We start from the raw sequence: 22,467 nt of genomic DNA, 5'->3' as shown, positions 1-22,467 counted from the left end.
ATTTCCACTAGCAATTCGATGCCTATCGATAGTCTGTCGCGTTATGCACAGAAAATGTGCTAAATAACATTTAAGTATTTAAATACCGTTTCGGAATGCAGTATCTAATACTGCAGAATCCATCCATTTTACGTGCTGATACTGTTTTGTTAGCTGTGATTAATCCTAAATCAGTCGCTGCCGTTAACACACCGCTTATTGTTAATTAGATAATAAGTCAATTGCATGCTTTATTCGAGCGCCGATTTTTGCATTGGGTTACCAATAAGCAATTTCTTACGATAATACATTGTGGCTAAAAGACTAACAGCAACAACAATACCGGCTGCGACAGCACGGGAGAAGGAAAGCGGCCGTCAACGAATGTGGAGCCGAAAGTGTGAGTTGGGGTACAAAAAAAGAATTGTCAGTGGAAAATACAATTTTGGTAACACAACACAACAAAATTTCAGGTTAAAATTCTCCGTGAGGACAAAATTGACAATATATTGGCGCAAGAACCGGAATCCGCGGCAGTGAAAATATTTTCAGAAGACGGCAGGCGGAACAAAAAGGACGTGCGCGTGAGTGAGTGAAAGGACGTAGAAGGATATAATATTAGCAAAGCCGGTTGCTACGCTCACGTCTATGCGCTGCGAAAGCGATCCGTCCACCATCAGCACACCACCACCACGACTGCTGATTGTCCCTCAGAGGCAATGGCTGAGCGCATTCATTCCACCAGCCATCCACTGGCCACGCACATCGCCTACGACGCCTTTGTAGCGGCAACAAAGAAGGTCCACATTGCCGGCAACTCCAGTCCCAAACTGGCTGCCCAGCAACAACAACAAACCATCCAGAGCGGTAGCAGTGGTGTTCACTCCTGGAACAGTGCCCGGCAGGAGGAGCAGCCATTGCCAGTGCGAGCCTATCAGTCCGGCAGCACAAAAGCCGTTTTTGTTGGCGGCAAACAGCAGGCAACTCACGTAGGACTGCAGCCTACCAATAACAACAATAGCAATAGCAACAACAACAATAATAGCACGACTGGCAGAGCGGGTAGGAATCCGGCATTGTTGTTGGATCAGTTAACGGGTCTGCCGTCGAAACAAAAGCCGCGCAACAAAAACGATGGTACGCACAAGAGTAATTTATATACATCATGTGTGTGTGTGTGTTAAGATAGTATAGTTGTGTGGGTTTTCAAATCTATTTTTATGCACAAATACTCAACTCGACGAGTGCGTGGCAAATTATTCATATTACTGCCCCCCAAACGCACTTCTATAGACCAGACAGACAGACAGACGGACAGGCAGACAGACAGACAAACAGAGTCATATTGCCAGTTGAAGGTGTTAACTAAATTTGTTTTCAGTTTCAGCCTCAGCTGCCAACGTACATACATATAGTATATACACGTACATATACATATATTCATATCGATATCTATTTGTGTAAATTGAAAACTAAGCGCAGTTCTAGAGATCAGACGACAGATAGACGGACGGACCTAGTCGAATTTCCAGTTGGAGATGTTAACTGAACTTGTTGTTAATTTTTGATTCACATTTGAAAGTTTTTCTGTTTATTTGCAGAGGCAATAAAGGATCTATTGCAACGCATACCCGACATCGATCGCATCTTTAATGTGCATAGCCGGATCGGTAATGGCACCTTCAGCACCGTCCTTTTGGCCACCCTTAAGAAGGAGGGTCGCATGCCGGAGGCGGCGAGACGCAAATTTGCGATCAAACATCATATACCCACCAGTCATCCTGATCGGATTATGAAAGAGCTGCAATGCATGACCAGAATGGGGTAAGTTCTAGGCAGACTAGGAGGCTGTTCAATATTTTATCTTGCTTGCGTCACAGCCTAACTTGTTAGCGACGTCAGCCGCCAAACGTCAGTCGTCGCTGTAGGCGTTCGGCTCGCTCTACCATCTACGTCATCGCAATTTATTTAAATCATTAAAACGTTTATTGCACTTACACACACACACACACACACACACACAAACAAACAGAGGGACACACGCTATTCACGTGCCCAGTCGCTGTCTGCTTCCTGCACCCCCTATCCGGCATTTCGAATACTGTTTACAAAGATTTCTGACATTTACACATCATTGGCAAAAAGGCCGGCAATTGGGAGTGAAACCCCTTTAAAGAGAGAGAGAGAGAGTCGCAATTCCTAGGCAACCCTTTCATTGATTAGATATCCACCGATTCCAGGCACTCAAACCCAAACTACCTTGAGCAAGGTTATCGTCATCATTTGACGTCAGTTTCTCTGTTTCTCTTTTTTTTTCTGTGTCCCACACATGTGAAACATTTGTTGCATTATAGATAGTGGGAGGGGGAGGTGGTGCTGGGGCTGGGACTGGGACTGGGGCGAGTCTATTGTGTTATTAGCAAATTGGTTTTATTTGCTTTATTTGCTTGCTCGCTTCATGGACATGCAATGGTGTTTTGGATTTACGTATTTATGGCAAATTGTGGACGAACCAAAATAATAATAAAACGCCAGGCTGGCAAAAACACACGCAAGTAAATACTCCTCGAGGGCTAAGCACAGTGGTTCGGCGACTGTGTATATTTTGAGAGAGATTTGAAATATATATTTTAAAAACGATTTTAAGAAGACTTCGTTAAGAATCTGTTCTTAAGAAAACTTTTTGGAAAACTTGTTTTGAATAACATACGAAATTATATGAGTTTTCAAAAAGTTTACATTCTTTACTTCACAACAAATCTTTCCCCTTAATAAAATCTGCCTAAATAAGAGGTATTCGAATAACTTAAGAAAGACTATAAGACTTTGCAAAATTTAAACAATAAACATTTTAAGCTTCTGCCTCATTACTATGTTGACCAAAAAAAAAAAGGCGACCAATAATTAAACAAAAACTAAGTTGAAAACTATTGGTGTTCAAATTCCCGATTTGTTTATCAAATTTGGCGATTATAACATGATTGATTATCGAACTGAAAAAAGACAAATGTATTATTTTTAAGAAATATATACATTAGCAATTTCGATTCCGCATATTTTGTTCGAGTGTGGGAACACGAACCGGCTTGATTGCCCTTACCAATCAGGTTTTCCATTGAACTTTTAAATAATGATAGGAAGCGAGAGTTAAATACTGTTGATTACGAGTGTGCCTTCAAACAAGCGTTAAGGATTACACATATTTCAGATGAGTGTCGACAAAATTGTATATTTTCAGCAATTTTAAAAGATCGAATGATTACGCAATTGTCTATAGTATGTACATATGTATGTATGTACATGCATACGTGTAACGAAAAATTATCAGCACTCATAGGCTGCATGTTTATATGTCTATGAAAAGAATATACATAAATAAATCAAAAGATTACTCAATAAGTGTATAAATGTATGTACTCGAATGTAGGAGTAGTAAACCCGATATCGTGTGACGTTGTTTAAAAATGAAAATCTACATTTAGAAAGATAATCAGAATCAGGATGTAGAGATCCAATATCTGAGCACATTGGGCAATTAATCATTACCTTTTCAAGTTTTTAAAATCATATTCTTAAATCTTATGGCTTGCCAAAAAAAAAAAAAAAAAACAAAAGCCCTTGATAACGGAATGCTATAGTCATGCTAATATTTTTATGAATTTATTTGTGTGCTCGAACTACTGTGTGGGGTTGGCAGCAGTCATTAAGGCATTTCTCATATTTTCCTTACATATTTCTTTTTTATTCACCGACGTCTTTAGTGGTAGTGATGATTGGGTGGATTGTAGGCGTAAGTACGTACGCAGATAAGTATGTATGTGTGTATCTGTGTGCATACCTTCGACTTGCCGCGCATGACATTAGTCAGACCGGCCAAACAAATACATACATACATACACCCATATACATATATGTATGTAGACGTACGTATATGGATGGCTGTCTGTTTCTACGTGCCTTGAGTATTGCGATTTGCGCAAATTTCACCGTTAAATTGCGTCACAATGTAGATAATGATGAAGAGTACCAACTGTCTGTGTGGCTTTGTGTCTGTATGTGTGTGTGTGTGACGTAGGCAGCAGCATTGTTGTAGACACACACTGAACGGGGTACCGTTAGCATAAGCTGAACTGGAAAAGAAAGCCACTAATCTCTCTCTCTCTCTCTCTTTCGCAGTGGAACTGACAACGTCGTTGGCATCAATTGTTGCCTGCGCTGCAATTCTTCGGCCGCCTTCGTGATGCCGTACATGCCGCACGACCGATTCCACGATTTCTACACCAAAATGGACGTTGACGAGATCCGACTGTACATGCGAAATCTGTTGATCGCGCTGCGTCACGTCCACAAATTCAACATAATACATCGGGATGTGAAGCCGAGCAATTTCCTCTATAATCGACGTCAGGGCCAATTCTTGTTGGTCGATTTCGGACTGGCTCAGTATGTGCCGTCATCGTCGATGGAACAGAATAAAGCAGCGGCTGGAAGGTTAGCTGCGACTGCGGCTGCCACTGGAAGCTACAAACGTCCGCACGATCCGGACAGCTTAAAAATTGCGGGCGGCGATCAGGTGGCTATTGTGGAACAGCCGCCGACGAATGTGGTGGTGGAGGGCGTCAAGCGGCCGCGCCTGCTGGAGGAGGGCGCCACCAAAATGCCGCTGAAGCCCATCAATGAAAAAGCTCAGGGCACGAGGAGCGCAGACGCTCTGGAAGTCGTCAGTGCTAAGCCGAATGCGGCGGCAGAGGTGCAGGCCACACTCCAAACAGCAGCCGAGGGGCAAGCACAGCCACCCGTTCCCGCCAACAACAATCACAAATACAACACCAGTCGGAACAACGGCGGCGGCGCTACCACAAAATGCTATTGCTTCGCCAATCCGAGCGTCTGCCTCAGCTGTCTGATGAAGAAGGAAATGCATGCCTCCCGGGCCGGCACCCCCGGCTATCGTCCGCCGGAGGTGCTGCTGAAATATGCCGATCAGACCACAGCAGTCGATATTTGGGCCGCCGGCGTTATTTTTATTTCCATACTCTCACAGGTTTATCCGTTTTTCAAAGCCCCCAATGACTTTATGGCGCTGGCCGAGATCGTCACAGTATTTGGAGATCGAGCCATACGGAAAACGGCGGCCACCCTTGATCGCACCTGCACGCTCAGCCAACGAGCGCGACCGCTAAATTTGCGAAAAGTTTGCCTCCGTTTCCGCTATCGTTCCATCTTCAGCGATCCGGAAATGGTATGCAAGCACGAGACAATCAATGGCGAGTGCCAGCTTTGCCGGAATTGTGATCAGTACTTCTTCAATTGCCTCTGTGAGGACAGCGTCTATGCGGAGGAACCACTCGATCCCTACGAATGCTATCCGGCCAGCGCCTACGATCTCCTGAAGCGTCTGCTCGAAGTAAACCCGCACAATCGGATAACGGCCGAAGAAGCACTCCGACATCCCTTTTTCACCGAGGTTGAGAAAGCCACAACCACCACCAGCAACGCTACAAGGCAGCCCGGCGTGATGTCACCACGCAAGCGATCCACCTTAAACGCTGCCCACCAGCCGGCACAGTCGCCACCACTGTCGCCACGTAAACGCCACACCATGGCGGTGGCAGCACAAAAAATGCGACCACAATCCCCCGGAAATACCAAAGCAAACACGAGACCAATAACCGTAGTCGGAGTCGCTCCACAACGTCCTGTGGCCAACAAATTGTGAAAGTCTAGTCTTATCATCCAGCCATGTTTCATCCTTATAGCTGTACCTACATACATACATATATTAATAATTCGTCCTGTACATAAAAACACACACCCACATACACATCATTACTGCCCAGTTATCACCCAATGCATATCCTACGAAGGAGAAAGAGATAGAGAGAGGTGGGGAGAGAGAGAAGAGCCGCAAAATGACGATCGACGAAGTCTGAGTGAAATCCGTGAGAGAAATCCGTACAACGTGCGCAATATGTATATTATAAAAAAAATATTAATTAAATATAAAGTTTGTTTAAATTTAGAATAAAGACTTATTATGTATGCCTATCAGATGATTACTAGTTATTAGAAAACACAACCAAACCGGTTTCCGAATTCGATCAGATAAAGTGAAATCGAAATTGTCAAAACTATTAAATTAATCGAATTCAATAGCTTTTTATCAGAATTAGTATTATACTATTGTTCTACTCCATAACTCATATATATTTTGGACATGAAAACATTCACATTTCCTCCACGATTTCAAGTTATGTGAAGTCAAAATTGTTAAATTTATTCAATTAAGTTCGAATTAACTACTGAGCTATATATATATATATATGGTTTGAATTGACTTTAATGTATCTATCTATCTATCTTCCATGTGAGTTCTATTCCATAACTCAGTTTTTGCGATTCCACCGCCCACTTCTCTTCACAGAAACCATTTAACTTGTTGCCCTAACTCTTGGTTCAATATACATACATATATTAGATGTATTTATGTGCAATGTATAGTTTGAATAGACCAAAACTCCAACCAACCAACCAAGTGAAAACAATTAGCATGTTACGAGTTTATTGTACACATGCAATTGGTATACTGAAAAAAATAACAAAAGATAAAAGAGCGAGAAATCAAGCTTTGAGTGTCTTGGCTTTAATCGAATAATAATATTTTTAGAAATTGCGTTTAATTTTGAGTGGAAATATTGAATCAGTCTGGGAAAGCTGATTAAGTCTGGTTTTTATAGCCCTGAAAGGGTGAGCTTAGCTTTGAAAGAGGCATGGCAAGACCCATGTTACAGGTAAGTAAACATTTGACCTGGCGAGCCGTACAGCCATATCTCTTTCTTTCTTTCTAGCCAGCGTAGCTTATCAGCTATAGGAACAATACACCGGTCTTACAATAACTTCTTGGCTTCGAAAGCTATCTCAACTAGATATTTATGAAATCTATACAATTCTATAATATGTACTTGAATTCTAGCCGATCCGGACTAACAAAGGAATTATCGGGCTTAAAGTAGTTACTACAAAGACGCCGGAAACAAATTGGTTACTTTTGGGAATTCAATTCCATTTTCTATGTGCTAGAAAGCCTCTTATTTCGATAAACCAACCCATATCCCTAACAAGAATATTATTTCAAAAAAAAATATAGATGTTTCCTTTTCCGAATTCGATAAAATCTGACGAAATCAATTTGGATATATTTTCCAATGGGATAATTTAGGAAATTCATTTAAATTTAGACGAGTGAAACTTCCCTCAAATGTAAATAGTTATTATTCATACACACATATACTCAACGAAGTTTCGATTCCAATTATTGATATGGTAGGTTTCAATTTCAAAATTTTCTAATCAAGTCTACATCGTTTCCTCCTTTCACTCCCTAGCACTGCCACTAGCTATTTTGCCGCTTTAATTTGGCGACCTTGAGCTCTAAAAGCTTAATAGACTCCTCGTAGTTCCAGAGAACGGAGCGATATGCTCGGGCCGTACTTCGAGCTTGGCGCATGCGATCCTGTAACTCCTTTATAGCCTCTCGTAGCACCAGGACATTGCGCTCCTTCTCGAAGGCTATGTTCTCGACGTCATTTCGCTCTAACTCGCAGGTACTCGTGAGAACGTTAATACTCTGCGAACTAGGCTGGTAGTCGAAGCGCTGCAAGTTCCGGGACTGGGATACGCGATGACAAGGTAACAAGTGCAGATTTTGGTCGTTGGAATTCGCTGCATTGGCAGTGGCCGGCATATAGTCTGTGGCCGAAAACTGGGCAACGACTTGTGGCTGAACGGTTTTATGTCGCAGACTCAGGCCCGGCATAGATCTGTGGCGCGGTGGACGCTCGTCCCGCTCGTGCCGGCCTCCACCTCCAACCACGCTGCAGCACGTTTCGTTCAGTAAGCTGTCAGACGCATTTAGGTCGAGTTGCTGTTCAGCTGCCTGGCGATATTCTGAAATGTCCTGCGCCATGTCGAGGTTTTTGGGTCTAACTCGTCGTCCATTGATATCGTACTGCACCAGAGAGTTGTGATGGTTTGATCCTGTGTTGACCATCGAGAAGGACCTTTTGCGCGAGTTATAACGGTTGTACATCTTGGATTTGAAATGGGAATATCTAAACAATGTCCAACACTTTTTACAGAAAACAATTTAACAAGCCGAAATTTGTTACTAAACTTTTTTATACACGTCTGGTTGTAAGAGGTTTATGAACAGCAATGAATGCCTGAGCGAAACTGCTATCGGGCTGACATTGACTGCCAAAGTATATGTTGCTTGGTTAGAGCTTCCCAAATAAAGGTATGGTCAGACAAGCAAACAATTTGCACTCAAATTTGTCCAATTTTACAAGTTATGTAAAAAAAGAAGTATTCTATTATAAACCTACTCTGGAATTTACTTTTCCGCTTTTCAAAAATTTGTGCCCATATCATTTCCAAGTCAGACTGTAGTTAAAGTCGATTTTGTGTGTTAGTTAGGAGGCACAGCATTTATATCTTATTTACAAATAGATTTTAAAGTCCGTTTTGTGTCACTATGTTTCCATTTTTTGCGATCTTTTGCTCTGTTTTGTCGACGTCGTGGGTTGTTCATCATTGGTATTGCTATCTTCTGGTACTTCCTCGATTTTAATGCGTTTGCCAGCCGACACTTCCTCCTTGGATGGTTGCGTTTCCATCACACGCTTCTTGGGCTTCTGGAAGCTGCCACGTCCAGCAGCACGCTCCGACTCCTCAATGCTGTAAGGCTCCGTTTCGAGCGCCTTCAAACGACGCTTGTGTACTTTGGTACGAAAGTGCGCTTGCATGGCCGTGTCATCGATGAAGTACTTGGCGCAGTGTACACAATAGAACTGTGCAAAACCTGGTTTTTCCAAATCGACGCTCTGATTGATCAGTTCGCCGCTCCGGGTGCGGAGGTCGTCATCGATTTGGTCGAGATCGCGCCGGCGGTTGCGTACGCGCCAGCGACGCTGTAGATGCGTGTCGCCATAATGCATCTTCTTACGCCTTTGACACATGCCCATCCTGAATTATTGCTGCTTGAACGTTAAAAAAGAAATTTTCCGTCTGATACCACCGTTGTTGCACGTGTTTTGGTTTTTTCTCCTGTTTTGCGTTGCCAGCAAAGTGCAATGCAAAAGATTCAGCTAAGGCCAAGTGAATATATCAACAAAGATTTCAATATTAAAGTAAATGTAGTTATTTGGGAAATGCAGAAAACCCACCTGTGGCAAATAATAACAAGAAAAACTATCAACTGCGTATAAAACACTGCTGGGCATGTGCTAGAGATGTACTTTTTTTGGTCGTGAGCTGTCATGAAAGTTGCCAGACTGTCAACATTTTTACGATATCAAGTGGATGTACACTTATTATTATTATTAACTAACTAGTCAAGAACTTAATTCATTGTTATTCAAAATATTTGCATTCTTAAAAGAAATATGAAGCTCCATGCCGCAGCGATAAATAAAATTGTGCGATTTATCGATTGCTCTTACACCCCTATGCCCATAGTAAATCGCGGTTTTGCATATAAAACATATGTTCGCAAATTGATACAACATTCACTCGTGCGATCAAGTTGTCTGCGGGCGGACTTCGTGCGTTTTCTAGTTTTATCAGCACGGCAAGAAGAAGTAAATAACCGAAATTATAAGATAAATATATAAACAACAGCGCAATATGAAGGCTACTAATTGGTGTGGATCAGCATGTCTATGTGATTGAGTAACAATTAAACCTTCTAGGCAGGACCCCAGTGAAGTAATATTTAACAGACATAAACGAACTTCAAGTGCTGTGTTGCCATAACCAGTTGTGGTGGAGGGGGCGTTTGGCTGCCAGATAGATATGCATACTAGAAAATTATATTTTCACAAGTGTGCAAGCATAATATTCTAATTTGTTGATTTTACAATGTCTGCTGAGCCATTCACTATATAGCTGTGCATGTGCCTGGATTGCTTACTACGAGATAGATGAACTCTTTTACATAACTGATATCCTGCGATATTAATGGGAGCACTTTTATTCACATATGTGTGTACATATGTGGTATCCAACTTGTAGCATTCCAATGCATTTATTATCTGCCATTTAATCGCCCTTCCCACTGCCACTACCTATTTAGCTGAATGCAAAAACCGGCAAGCATAAAAAATTAAATGATAAAAGCTCTTGTCTCGGGTGTGTGTGTGTGTGTGTGCATTTGTGCGAGCTGGTTTAATGGAATAATAACAAAACAAAAACAAAACAACAGCTCATTGCAATACAATGTATAAAAGCAGTGATTATAAGCTCGCGGGCCCCAACTACGATACGAATAAAAGTTTTTTTTCCACAACAATTGTGCGCTCCACAGTCGTTGTTGTAGTTGGTTATTTATTTATTGTTGATTTTGTTTTAGCTACACATTCCGCTTAAGTTTTATATGTATAATTCGCGAATAAATACATATGTATGTACATCGCCTGCATTCTCAAATACAATAACGTTCGCGTCGTCTGATCGCACCAGCTCTCAAAATCAGTTCAGTAAGTATATTTTTTTTATTGTGTTGTATTGTATGTATGTGCGCAACCACAACTATAATATTTAATTTAACACGTAAATTCAGTTCACTATATTGCGGATTAAGTTCAGGAGATATCAAAATAACTTATTAGAGCACTTAAAGGAACTAAGCACAGTTCAGTAGTTCCTTTTAAATATTGGAACTAGTTTGTACCATACCGACCAACACACATGTGTATGTACTTGTGTAGTTTTGCCGTTACCTCTGCCATACATACATATGTACATACATACCTACACCTTTATCAACTATCGAAGAACGTTTCTGCACGCTGATTACTAGCGGCGTTTGTGGCTAATCAGTTGATTCGCCCATTTAACAGTTTAACTTTGTAGATACAACATTAATCGTGCATACATACATATATACATTTGTACATATTATGTCAACATATACAAATGTGCATGCATATGTATGTATGAATGTTGTATATTCACGCACGTACGCATGTTACGTGTGTGTGTTTACTTTATTTATATCTTTTGTGATCGATTTTCGAAATTAGACTGCTGCACGCGTCGCATTTGCAATTGTCTGCTGCGAGAGCAGTGCCATATGATGTAACAGCAACTGCAGATCGCGACTGTGATCGAAAGAGAGCGACATACTCTCAATAAAGGCATTCCGTTATTTCTACTAACCAACGGACTAAGCATTTTGCAACAATTTAACATTTAAACTACATATGTATGTATGTACGTACCCACATAAAATGTACTTCTAAATGATCGCGAGTTCGTTGCCACTGCCAACATTTGTTAACTCTGCATTTGTCTGAGGGGTGTCTGTTCCGTTTACGAATAATTTACGTTGCATTGTGTGTGTGTCACCTGCACACTTTTCAGCCAGCCTCAAATACCGTTATATTTATTCATATGGATGGGTATGCACACATGTTTGTATGAGTGCCTATATACATTGCAAACTTGAAGTTTGAAACGCTGCTTCGTATTTATTTGTTTATTATTGCTGCACTTTGTAAATAAAACAGTTTCAATTGATTTAAATTCTGCTGAAGGCCTTCCATTTTATGAGTTTCGTGCTTTCTTTTTGCAGTCATCCTTGCACTCAGTCGTCATCGATATGGAATTCCGTTAGCATGCTGTTATCGATTGTAATATCTGCATAAAATAAAAGCAACTAAAGAATTCAATAAATAGCCACAAAATGTCATTCTGCAATATACAATTACATATGTACACCTGCAAACAATTGTGTGCATGTAGATATGTATGTTTGTGAATAGTTGTTAATGCAACTACATATTTATGTATTTGAAATCGAAAGTGTTGTGTGAGCTGAAAAGCAAGAAAACCGGTCGAACCACCAATTTATTGCAAAACCCAAATGCTGGGTTCGATTGCTGCTGCTGTTGTCCCATATTCATTTGCGTGTTGTTGTGAAATCCTATGCCAATAATTGAAAGAGATGAAGTTGAAACCCAAAAACCTATTGCAAAATATGTTAGCACTATAATTGAACTATTATGGGGGCCAAAACCATTTTTTTTGTTGGTTTATTGCAACTTTGCCCAATTTTACTTTCAATTTGTTGTTGTTTGCGACAATATAAAAATGAATGTGTATTGTGAATAGGTTAAACTTAGTATATTTATGCTAAGGCATAATTTATTGCTAAGCTTTAATATTGACAATAACAATATGCGTGTCTAGGGCTCTAACCGTTCATTTTCCACGCCCTTTCATTTTTTCGTTGTTCCACAACCAGTTTGGTCGCTCCATTCAAGTCTAAATATTTATCTAATGCTGCGAGTAAGTTTCATTTTAAAAATTATATGGAAATATATAATGAGCTTGTTGTGCTGTTGACAGGTGGGGAAAAATCTTAAGAAACAAACATGCATTGCGTTTTAATTAAAATAAAAGCAATTACAACGGGAAATACCAAAGTGTTGTTTATTTGTGTCGACAAGCCCTATTTGTCGGTGTAAAGAAACCATTAAAAACAAACTTCTAGGGTAGAAAGTAATAATAATTAGGTCCATAAAATTTAAATGCCAAACAACGATTAGCAATTTTATAATCATAAACATTTAAAAGCATTTAAATACAATGAACTAAAGATACTTCAAAAAAGAAAATCAATTGAATATAACAAAGGAAATTATAAATAAACACATTAATGATCCGACTATTCAAAAGAACATATCATTTTTGCTGTAGCTCTACAAACAATATCCCCAAGCAGAGATCCATTTCCCAGCCAACTTATCTCAAAGATACTTGTAGTTTTAAAATTATTAGCTCTGCCAAGGCTATGGGAAGTATCATGATTTTGCCAAAATTGCACGAACAACCTAAGTATCGACCAATTACAAATATACAAGCTGAAGAAGGTTGAAATTTTGTTAAGGCCAGTTGACTAAACTCGTATCGTATAGCTGCCATAGAAGTGATTGGTATAACAAAGTTTATTTTAGTTCAAAAGTTGTTGCGGGAAGTAGGGCAGGCGTACAGGGTATTCAAGAACCGAACTGGCCCTACTTTAACGCTTTAACGATTCTTTTTTTCATGCTTAAGTTTGGATTGCAAATAGTTGCCATTCCTCTCAAGACCTTGAACATGCGTGCTATTTTTAGGAAAGTGTGTATGGACAAGAAATATGCATATTTCTTTATATCTTTATGCAGACCGCAAGTGTCTTTTGATTGTGCAAGAATTGGAATGGAAGTCATATCGCCTGACCGCAGCTAATACCGCACATTTTACATATTGAAGGGTAGACAAATAAGTACATACTCGTATAGGTATATAGTATGTATGTTGTGTGTCGCAGATTTGTGCTTTCCTATCTCTTTGGCGCAATCGTAATTCTAGTTGGGAAATTACACATGTCTGAGGTTTCTTTGTTGCCTTGATGAAATGATCATTAAATGCAAAAATGGGGCTTAACCCAGGGTTGAAGTGTTATTTCTTTTTTGTATAAAGACAGTGGACAGCAAATCTGATTGCTGTTCAGTTTCCAAAGTTGGCATTTAACAAATATTTGGATGCATGCCAAAGCATTAAAAAAACTATCGCAACGAGAGGTTAGAACTGGTTTCCTATTTATCTCTTCGCTGCTACTTATTGTTGATGCCGAGCTGTTCCTCATTGGTCTGGTCTGAGCCAAATGGTGATATGGCACGAACTGGCGATCGAGTGTGAGTGACCGTTGCACAGTGATAAAAATTTGTTTTTCATTGTCCACAAATTTTGTTTATTTAAAAATGTGCAATGTTATCGTTGGATTACAATCAGATTTATAATTTGATCGACATTTCTAGTTTAATCAGATCTTTTTATTTGGAACGCATAATTTTGTAAACTTTTCGCAATTTTCTATAAAGTTCAACACTCTCTCAAGTGTTCAACGTTATCTGTAACAAAGGCTTATTGCAACCAAAATTATAAAAGACATTCTAGCATCGCCCGAATGTACAAGTACATAGATAAGACATTCTTGGTGAGTATGGCAAGACGAGTGGATATAGCCATGTCCGGTTTTACGATTATTTATGCAAGGATCGCCGAAAGTATAAGAGCTAGAATAACCAAACTTTGCATTAAAGATCTCCTAAGTCCGAAAAATGTTTGGGCTTTTTTCCAAAGATAGAACAGATACAGAGAAGTTAAGAGGAAATGGTTTATTTCTTTCGCGCTTCAACATTTTTGCTTCTTTTGCTATTGCCACTCAGTTCTTACGCCCAAATAGAATAAATAGTATGAATATTTCTTTCTTTCTAGTCGTCACAGAAACTACTGCTGATGTGCAACTTTGTGGAATGTTGAGAGCGTGATTGAAGATATAAATAAACATGTTTAGAAATGTTGGCTTTTCATTGGGCTTACTATTCTAATGTTTGGAACGAACTTAAATTTTAACTAATGGTTTTATCTGCCGGAACCACTGTTCCGTGTTGGTATAAACGACTGTTTGTTGCCTAGGTGGAGCAGCAATGCTCAACATACTGGTTTTGCACAAGTTGCTTGCCTTTTTCACTTTTTAATAAGGCTAATTATACATACACATACATACATACATACATACATACATATAGTATATATGTATGTACGTAAAAAAATGTTATACAAGTTTCAATACTTTGTTTGCGCAGTCTTTTACCCCCTCGATGGGTCAACTGCCTGAAGTTGCCAGCCATTTGTTCATGTGGTTTGATATTTTACATTGTCCGAAAAGGTTGTGTATTCCGACCTATTTATAGGTACATGAAGTAAATAAACACTTTCTTTGAATCTGAAATAGGCTTCATATAAAAACATCTGAGATACAAGCATGGCTTCAATAGTCTTCAAGATTTAGGGGTTCACACAGTCAAACACTCCATAGCTCAGTAAAATGTTATCTATGGGATTTTGCGATCCATAACTTCTGCGCCAACTGATAAATTTTTAACATTATATGATTTTATTTTTACAAATCATATCCAACATCGCCCAAAACGCTTTCATTTACTCATTCTTAGGGAATATAGATTTAAGGATGATATTCAAAAAAAAGCTGCACATACTTACAAACCACTTTGAGGAATGCACAAGCGACATTTTGTATTTGCATCTTTAAAAGTCTTAGAGATTGAGTTGCTCAGATAATCAAACACAGAGCTCTTGGCTTATCTTCTTTAACCTTGAACTTGTTGACTCCTATCATGGAATCTCCGAATCTAAGTCAATTATGATAATATGGTTGCCACATTATATATTTTTGTATTTAGTTAAACAGAGACTTAAATGGATTATGAAACAAACTATAAATATAAAGTCCTTATATCATATATTGTAACTCTCTCTTCAACAGACTTTCTGATAAAGATGTTCAGACATTCAAACATTGCATGCTTGCAAACATGTACTTGTACGCATATACATATTTATGTACATACAAAGTTTGAAACAAATGGGATCTACTATTGCTCAAAAGGCTATTCGCTCTCAAGAGGGACTAGTTTACAAGCTTCATATGGCAACCCGTTTGAGAAATGTTCATATCATATATTGTAGATCTACTATGTATCTCCAAAACTCCCGGCATTTAAGACGTTCAGACATTGAAACATGCTGATTTAAGGTCTTCTGCGATCTTCATTTTGGACCTCCGAATCTGAATCGTATTTGTTTGCAAAAATCTCAAAGCGCCTAAATTTTATTTAATTAATAGCTCCCATATATGCATATATGTATGTTTGTGTGATAGGCCACGAAATATGTACATGCGTGTGTTTTGTGTGCGGTCTAACATTTCTTCCTACGTGCCAGAGCCCGTTGATTGCTTGTAAATATATCGCAGCACCTCACACCCGGCCTCTTACAGTACCTTATCATTATTTGCTTGGCTTTGGCTGTTTCTTGATATCAACAGAATATGAAAAAAAAATAATAAAAAATGCGGTGAACCGCACCACACAGTCGGCATCCACAACAATAGCAACAAAGAAAAACAAAAGTCTGCATAGCGTTCGAGGCGAGCTCATATCTCTCTCTGTCTCTCTATTTCGCTCTCTTCCTCTGTCCGTGCTCTGTAACGGCATTTACAACGACCTGACAAATGTTTGGCACTATATGTATTTTGGATTTCATTTCTCTCGTTGCAGACACTTGAAGGCGCTGTCTGTGGCAAGTCACGAGTCACCAGTCAGTCCCCAACGGTTACCAGTAAGCAGCCAACCACTAGGCACCACCAACGATTTGCGGTAAGTTGCGCGCCATTAACATTAATTCCCAAGACGTACTTAAGTCAGTGTGTCGTGGGAACTCTTCCGAGTTTGTCGTTCCATTCAAAACAACTTGGAAATAAAAAGACAAAATGATAGTGACGGTTTCCGGCCTCCATAACTCTACATTACTAGCTTCATTGAAGACATTCTATTGCCAGAGAACACAACAAGTTGGAGATAAGATGTATGTAGAATACAAAACCCAGCTCCTGTCATCTTTCTACTTTTGAAACGCAACTCATAATCAGTTGAAGACAGTGAAGGACAATTGCCCTTTGAAAAGAATTAGGATACGAACTGCCTTCTTTTCTTGTCTCCCCTCTCAGCTCAGTGTTCGAATTTAAAAAATGCTCCCTCCTTCTCATCGAAAATAAAGTTCCTATCCTTTTTAGAGCCCCTAAAAGCTAAAAGAGACATCATAATGAATTGAATTACCAATTCCCGCCAAAGACAAGAAAAGATTCTTGTCTCCTCTCTCAGCTCACTGTTAGACTTTGACTGACTCTGACTGCTTCTCATTGAAGCTAAAGTTCCTATAGATAAGAAGTTTGTTATTCTTCTGGTGCCGTTATAAGCTAAGAGAGAAAACATAATGAATTGAATTCCCAATTGAATTTAAATGTCCGCCTTTGGGCCTCCTGTAATGGACACCGTTCCTGCCTTTTTTGTCAACCTTATCTTTCACATTCTTTTCATTCTCATAACCCTTTGTATGTCCCCTTAATAAGAGCTGCACCTGTCTTCTTTGCCAGCCTACTCTCTCGTTGTACTATATATTTTCACGGCTTAGTCATATGTACATGCAACACTTAAATCAATGGAGTTCCCTATGTGAAAATGCGAAATGTGTGGCATTAGAATCGTGTTTTTCGTTTTTGTCTATTTCTAAAGTATTTATATAGCTATGTCGAAACTTAATGAATTGAATACACAATTCCTCATCGGAAATATGTCTTCAATGTTGATGTGGCTTTTGGGAACTCTTGAGTCCTGAAACCCTTTTTTTTTTTGCTTTCTTAGCCAACCTTTCTTCTCTCTCTGGCAGTCTGTCAGCTTATAAATATTCGTATGTACTTTAATTCCGAGGCTTAAATCCACTACACAGTTTAAAATGTTCATTTCTGGCACAGTTTCTACAATTGCTTTGCCTTCTGTCTCTCAACTTAACGTAATATCATAATCAATTAAATTCCCCATTCAAAACCGACAATGTTCGAAGCACATAGTGCGAACATTCTGCGAATTCCTTTGTTCCTTACACGCGCCCACCCAACCCAACACCACACCACCTTTCCGTAAAGTCACGCACAAGTATGCCAGCAATTTCATTTGAATTCTGTATTGTGCCTTCTGGTCTTGGCCCAGCAACGTGACCTTCAAGCTGAAGCTGAAATCGCTTGGCTTGGTTTGGCGCGAAAGTGGGCGCATACGCAACTGGTTGGATAGTAACAGGGGCAGGGCTCCACATTGTGGTATTGTAGCACAAACAGCGTTCATGTCGATAGAGCTAGATACCACCTCTGTGGATAAATCAGCGCTCTGACCCAATTGTTAGTGGCAGGTGAAAGGTGCCTTTCATTGTTTGGCTATTTTGGAGGTTTGCTTTCTCGTGCAATTGATCGACTGTTGCTTTTATTTTTAATTACAATTTCATTTGAATTTCACCGAAACAGGCCAACCACAATAACTGAACGACATCGCCGGGAACTCAAAAATGGACCACGCACACCATACTGTACCTAATGTCGGTGAGTAATTCAGCAGATCACCCTACGGGTGCTTCGGAAAAGCGAACTTTCTAAATATGTTGCGTACTTTCAGACCATTCCATGCATCACGATCACGATCACAGTGCCGTGGGTACGACGTTACCCACAACGGTCAGTCCGTTAGCGGCACCCGCTTCCCATGGTGATATGGGAATGCATGCAGGACACCACCACATGGGCGGCGGCACAGGCACTGGCATGGAGCACATGATGTCGATGGCTGTAAGAATAGAGGAGGAACTGATCGCTCTATAGGGTTCTATTCTGACTTCTCTTCGATCATTGCAGTTCCATTTTGGCTACAATGAGACGATTCTGTTCTCCTGGTGGCACATCGAGACTGTGGGCGGCCTGATAGGCTCCATGATTGCCATCTTTTTGTTGGCGCTGCTCTACGAGGGCCTCAAATACTATCGCGAGTATCTGTTCTGGAAGACGTATAACCTGCTGGAGTACAGACCCGTTACGGGACCACAACGCAATCCGGAGGCACCACGGATACCCCAACCCGCGGCTGCGGCCGCCTCTCCAGTACAGTGAGTATTTAGGGGTCCATGCATGCTGCCACCATTGTGTTGTAATTCGTTTTTGGTTCCTACACTCGCTCTATCTCTCTCTCCCTCTTGTTTTGTAAATATTAATCATAATGCTTTCTTCTTCTTTCTCGTTTTCGTTGCCGTTCTTGTATCTTGTTGTGTATTATTCACCAACAACCGCTTTCGCTCTCCGCCATCATCTGTACAATAAATGCGGCGTCCATGTAAAATAAAATCCATCAACCAAACCATCCATGAAACCACCAATCAAACCACATGTAAAAAATACAAATCACCATTTTTAAATATTTGCGATTATGATTATTATGCTGAACAACCGATCGACAATGATCACTAATATCTATAACGATTGACTGTATCTGTATCTATATATTCATTTTTTGTGCCACACACTTCAACCGCTCCCTTAGATACGTTGGCGAGGTTGTGCACAAACAACCGTAAGTACTTAGTCTGTAATCCTGTAATCCTCCTATTCGTACCTATTATAAGCTCTCTCTCTCTCTCTCCAATTACACAATCACACTTTTAAGTTAAGTTAAATGTAATCTGTTATCCACACACACACCTGCACTGTCCGAGACGCTCCATTTGAATTCGTGCAATCCCATTTGGTCGGATGGCCTCTAATTGAGTGTGGAATTGGATATTGTGTTGGCTGGTTTCTATTTTTTGGTTAATTAGATGCCATATCGCTGGCGACTTCCGTTATCACTGATGCCTAAAATATTCGTTGACTAATCAAATAGAACCTGTAGTGATTTATTCCGCAATCTAAAATTATTTAATAACAACTGTACAGTTTATTAAGAAAAATCCAACTAACGGCTCCGATTTCGTTTATGCAAATCACTGAATCTGCAAAAATTTAAATCATGGCTATTAGTTGGGAAAACAACACTTGTAAGATATCACAGATTGTATCAACGTAGTATCCTCTTTACTCTGAATAACGTCCTCAAAATTGAAGATATGTTTTCGTTTCTGAATACAGAATCTAATTGGTTAAATGTTTTAAATTTCCGAAAATTTTCAGATATTCGGTTTTAGAACGTATGTAAGCTGTGTTCCGAGTTTTGAGCTCGGAAACAATTCTTTTGCCTAGGGAGAGTTGAAACTGTAGTACTAATCTTGTAAGAATCCTTATGTATATAGCTACATATATAACACACACATGTCTATGTATAGAGGTACTTCAAGAAAGACTCAATAGTAAAATAAACTCTAGACTTTATAGTATGGAATGTAACTAAATAGAAAGTCTATAGACTATATAGTAAGAAGTGTAACTAACGACAGTCAAATCCAATTATGAAAGTAAAGTAAAAACAATTTAACAATAATACCAACTATAGAATTTAAGGAAAGTAAAACTAAGTGATTAATTTTTTAAATATTTTTTCAATAGGTTTAATTATTTCCTTTTCATTTTACATTTAAATTCAGTTTTTTTTTTTGTTAGCTCTTTTTGTAGTAAATCCCAAAGAAATTTGCCGAACATAGCTTAAGACAAAGTTAAAGAACCAACTTAGGCATGCAGCTGAGCTAAAAGTGTAAACTAAACCGAAATAACCATATTTCAAACCATATAATTATTTGAATTTCGATTAAAATTAAATTGAAGGAAGTTGGCTTCTAAGGACAACGTTTTTAATGGTAATGCCATTTTAGGAACTCTTAGAATCTCACATAAATCTAATAAGCGTGTATTTGTAAAGAAACTTCTTTTAAAATCACCGTATAACGCACTAATTATTTGAATTTCGATTAAAATTAAATTGAAGGCAGTTTTCTTTTTCACTGTTTTCAAGAACAACGTTTTTAATTGTACTTCCATTTTCAGAACTCTTAGAATCTCACATAAATCTAATAAAAGTGTATAACGAACACTGTTTGGTATCAAAATCTCCAACTGCGCATGAAATGGCTGGCAAAACACACATTACAGCCGAGATTTGTTGTTACGTTGTTATTTTCTTCTTAATTTGATTGATGTTTTTAGTTATTAAATTTAAATTTCAGCCTGCGTTTTTAATTCTGTATGTGTTTTATATATATATACTATATAGTTATATTTATTAGAGTTAAAATTGAAATATGTTTTTGGCGCTCTTTCCATCGCAGACCATCAATGTTGTCGGTGAATCACATCTGCCAGACACTGCTCCACTTGCTCCAAGTAACGCTCTCCTTCCTGCTGATGCTGATCTTCATGACCTATAATGTGTGGCTCTGCCTGATGGTCATACTGGGTGCGGCCGTCGGTTACTTTTTGTTCTGCTGGAAGAAATCCGTTATTGTGGATGTCACCGAACACTGTCACTAGCACAGTGCCATCGATGAGGCGGCCGTCTCTAGCCAGAGCTGTCTCATGACAGCGCCCCTGGCGCCGGCGAACGAATGAAGAGGAGATCCACAAGGAGGAGAGGATGAGGAGGACTTCCAGCGACTTCCAGTAAGGTGGCCATGTTCTCTGTGCTAAATGCCTGAATTGTCGAAATATCAACACACCCACACACACAAACACAATACATGCATATACTTTATACACACACACACACACACACACATTTATATATATCACAAACAAAAAAGAACACAACTCTCCTAATTTTAGATATTAGCATATTTTTACAATATACAAATACGATCAACTGTGAATTTTTCAAGAAAAAAAAAGAAAGGGCAAGCAACAATTATTGTGAAACAGAGTAGGGCATTATATTTCTCTTCTTTTTTTAACCAACACATAAAAACTTCGAAGCTTAACGTGCAAAGAACAAATGCTTTCCCGGCGCTACCATCCCTGCCAACAGACAATTTACAACTACACCCATACTCCCAGATTCAGGAAAATGTTTGAATTTATGAACCCAGCCATATCCCATCATATTTGTAAAATACATATATAATAAGACCTGTTCCCGCTAGCGGTATTTGGCCAATTTGCACAAAATGAGAAATCGATTAATTTGCTTAAATAATTGGATCGAATTCGAAAACGGAATTAGGCCTTGCCCACGCATTGCCCAAGTCTTAAAATTGCAATCAAATTTCTGGAAATTTTTTATTTTGTTTTCCAATTTGTACAAAAGAAAAAGAAACTGCTATTGAATTCGATAAATTGAATCCATTACGATAAATTGTATCGAATTCGATAACGCGAACAGGCCTGAATACCTATTTGTTGAAAGAGCGATATAAAAGATTGTATATAAGTTTTTAGATAAATAACTAACACTATTTTTTTTTTGTCTAAATTTAGGGAACAAACGCTCGTTGTCATTTGCTCAATATCGATTTATCATCTATATATATATTGTTAAAGCAATGCTGAAGATTTAGTGTTAGAACTGGTTTATTATATTTGTTTCCACTTCTCTCCCCTACCTCTTACTATCCACAATATTTTTGAATCACTCATGTTTTTTGTTAATCAAATTTGTACTATATATTCACAGATATATTAAGTATATTTTCAATAGTGCCTGTCACATGTCACAGACTTTATGTTATTACCGTTTTTCAACATTTACAAGCGAGTGGAAAATTGATTTTAAAATAATTTTTGTTAAAATTTCACCAAAATGATATAAAAAGATAATGTTGTAGATATTAAAATACAGTAAATAGCAACGATACATTTATACAAAAATTACGTATACCTATACACTAAACAATAAATATATATATATATACAAATTGTTAAAAAAAAAACATCTGTACTATCGGACTTTCAATCTCACTTGAAACATACTTTTTTCTTTATTTTAATGCGTGGATGGTACCCTGCCAGGTCCAGTATCATTATCATCACATCAGATCTGTTAATAGTCGCGTTTTTGGTCTGAA

At 38.9% G+C, this 22,467-nt stretch overlaps 3 protein-coding genes across 6 annotated transcripts; 2 read left to right on the top strand and 1 right to left on the bottom strand.

The window, feature by feature from the left end:
* The first annotated feature begins 165 nt into the window (after positions 1-165).
* LOC115633220 (cell division cycle 7-related protein kinase) lies at positions 166-6,030 on the top strand. Of its 2 annotated transcripts, none has more exons than XM_030530609.1 (4): positions 166-379; positions 453-1,116; positions 1,581-1,803; positions 4,156-6,030. In XM_030530609.1, the coding sequence occupies exons 2-4, from the start codon at positions 699-701 to the stop codon at positions 5,696-5,698; spliced, it is 2,184 nt and encodes a 727-aa protein (XP_030386469.1). In that variant the 5' UTR covers positions 166-379; positions 453-698; the 3' UTR covers positions 5,699-6,030. The 2 variants fall into 2 exon arrangements, with proteins under 2 accessions (XP_030386469.1, XP_030386470.1); XM_030530610.1 differs by having other exon boundaries at positions 166-389.
* A 2,407-nt stretch (positions 6,031-8,437) lies between these two features.
* LOC115633320 (zinc finger protein 593 homolog) lies at positions 8,438-9,253 on the bottom strand. Its single transcript, XM_030530750.1, has 2 exons — positions 9,204-9,253; positions 8,438-9,125 (listed from the first exon to the last, which is right to left on the bottom strand). The coding sequence occupies exon 2, from the start codon at positions 9,000-9,002 to the stop codon at positions 8,511-8,513; it is 492 nt and encodes a 163-aa protein (XP_030386610.1). The 5' UTR covers positions 9,003-9,125; positions 9,204-9,253; the 3' UTR covers positions 8,438-8,510.
* A 283-nt stretch (positions 9,254-9,536) lies between these two features.
* Positions 9,537-21,709, top strand: LOC115633363 (high affinity copper uptake protein 1). Of its 3 annotated transcripts, XM_030530806.1 has the most exons (8): positions 9,537-9,617; positions 10,388-10,514; positions 16,167-16,265; positions 17,963-18,037; positions 18,111-18,280; positions 18,347-18,594; positions 19,026-19,055; positions 20,740-21,709. In XM_030530806.1, exons 4-8 carry the CDS (start codon positions 18,004-18,006, stop codon positions 20,939-20,941), a joined length of 684 nt encoding a protein of 227 aa, XP_030386666.1. In that variant the 5' UTR covers positions 9,537-9,617; positions 10,388-10,514; positions 16,167-16,265; positions 17,963-18,003; the 3' UTR covers positions 20,942-21,709. The 3 variants fall into 3 exon arrangements, with proteins under 3 accessions (XP_030386666.1, XP_030386668.1, XP_030386667.1); XM_030530808.1 differs by lacking the exon at positions 19,026-19,055; XM_030530807.1 differs by lacking the exon at positions 10,388-10,514 and having other exon boundaries at positions 9,599-9,617.
* Positions 21,710-22,467: the final 758 nt, after the last annotated feature.

This window comes from Scaptodrosophila lebanonensis, unplaced genomic scaffold (assembly GCF_003285725.1).
Source record: "Scaptodrosophila lebanonensis strain 11010-0011.00,11010-0021.00 unplaced genomic scaffold, SlebRS2 tig00001418-arrow-arrow-pilon, whole genome shotgun sequence".
NCBI classification, from domain to species: domain Eukaryota; kingdom Metazoa; phylum Arthropoda; class Insecta; order Diptera; family Drosophilidae; genus Scaptodrosophila; species Scaptodrosophila lebanonensis.
Note: the sequence above shows the minus strand (reverse complement) of the source record. Positions and strands in the feature narration are given on the sequence as shown.

Coding starts and splice junctions, on each gene's coding strand:
- LOC115633320 (XM_030530750.1), bottom strand. CDS start 9,002: ATGGGCATGTGTCAAAGGCGTAAGAAGATGCATTATGGCGACACGCAT.
- LOC115633220 (XM_030530609.1), top strand. CDS start 699: ATGGCTGAGCGCATTCATTCCACCAGCCATCCACTGGCCACGCACATC. Junction 1,117..1,580: donor GCCGCGCAACAAAAACGATG/GTACGCACAAGA, acceptor GTTTATTTGCAG/AGGCAATAAAGGATCTATTG. Junction 1,804..4,155: donor CAATGCATGACCAGAATGGG/GTAAGTTCTAGG, acceptor TCTCTTTCGCAG/TGGAACTGACAACGTCGTTG.
- LOC115633363 (XM_030530806.1), top strand. CDS start 18,004: ATGGACCACGCACACCATACTGTACCTAATGTCG. Junction 18,038..18,110: donor CCATACTGTACCTAATGTCG/GTGAGTAATTCA, acceptor GCGTACTTTCAG/ACCATTCCATGCATCACGAT. Junction 18,595..19,025: donor GCGGCCGCCTCTCCAGTACA/GTGAGTATTTAG, acceptor CCGCTCCCTTAG/ATACGTTGGCGAGGTTGTGC.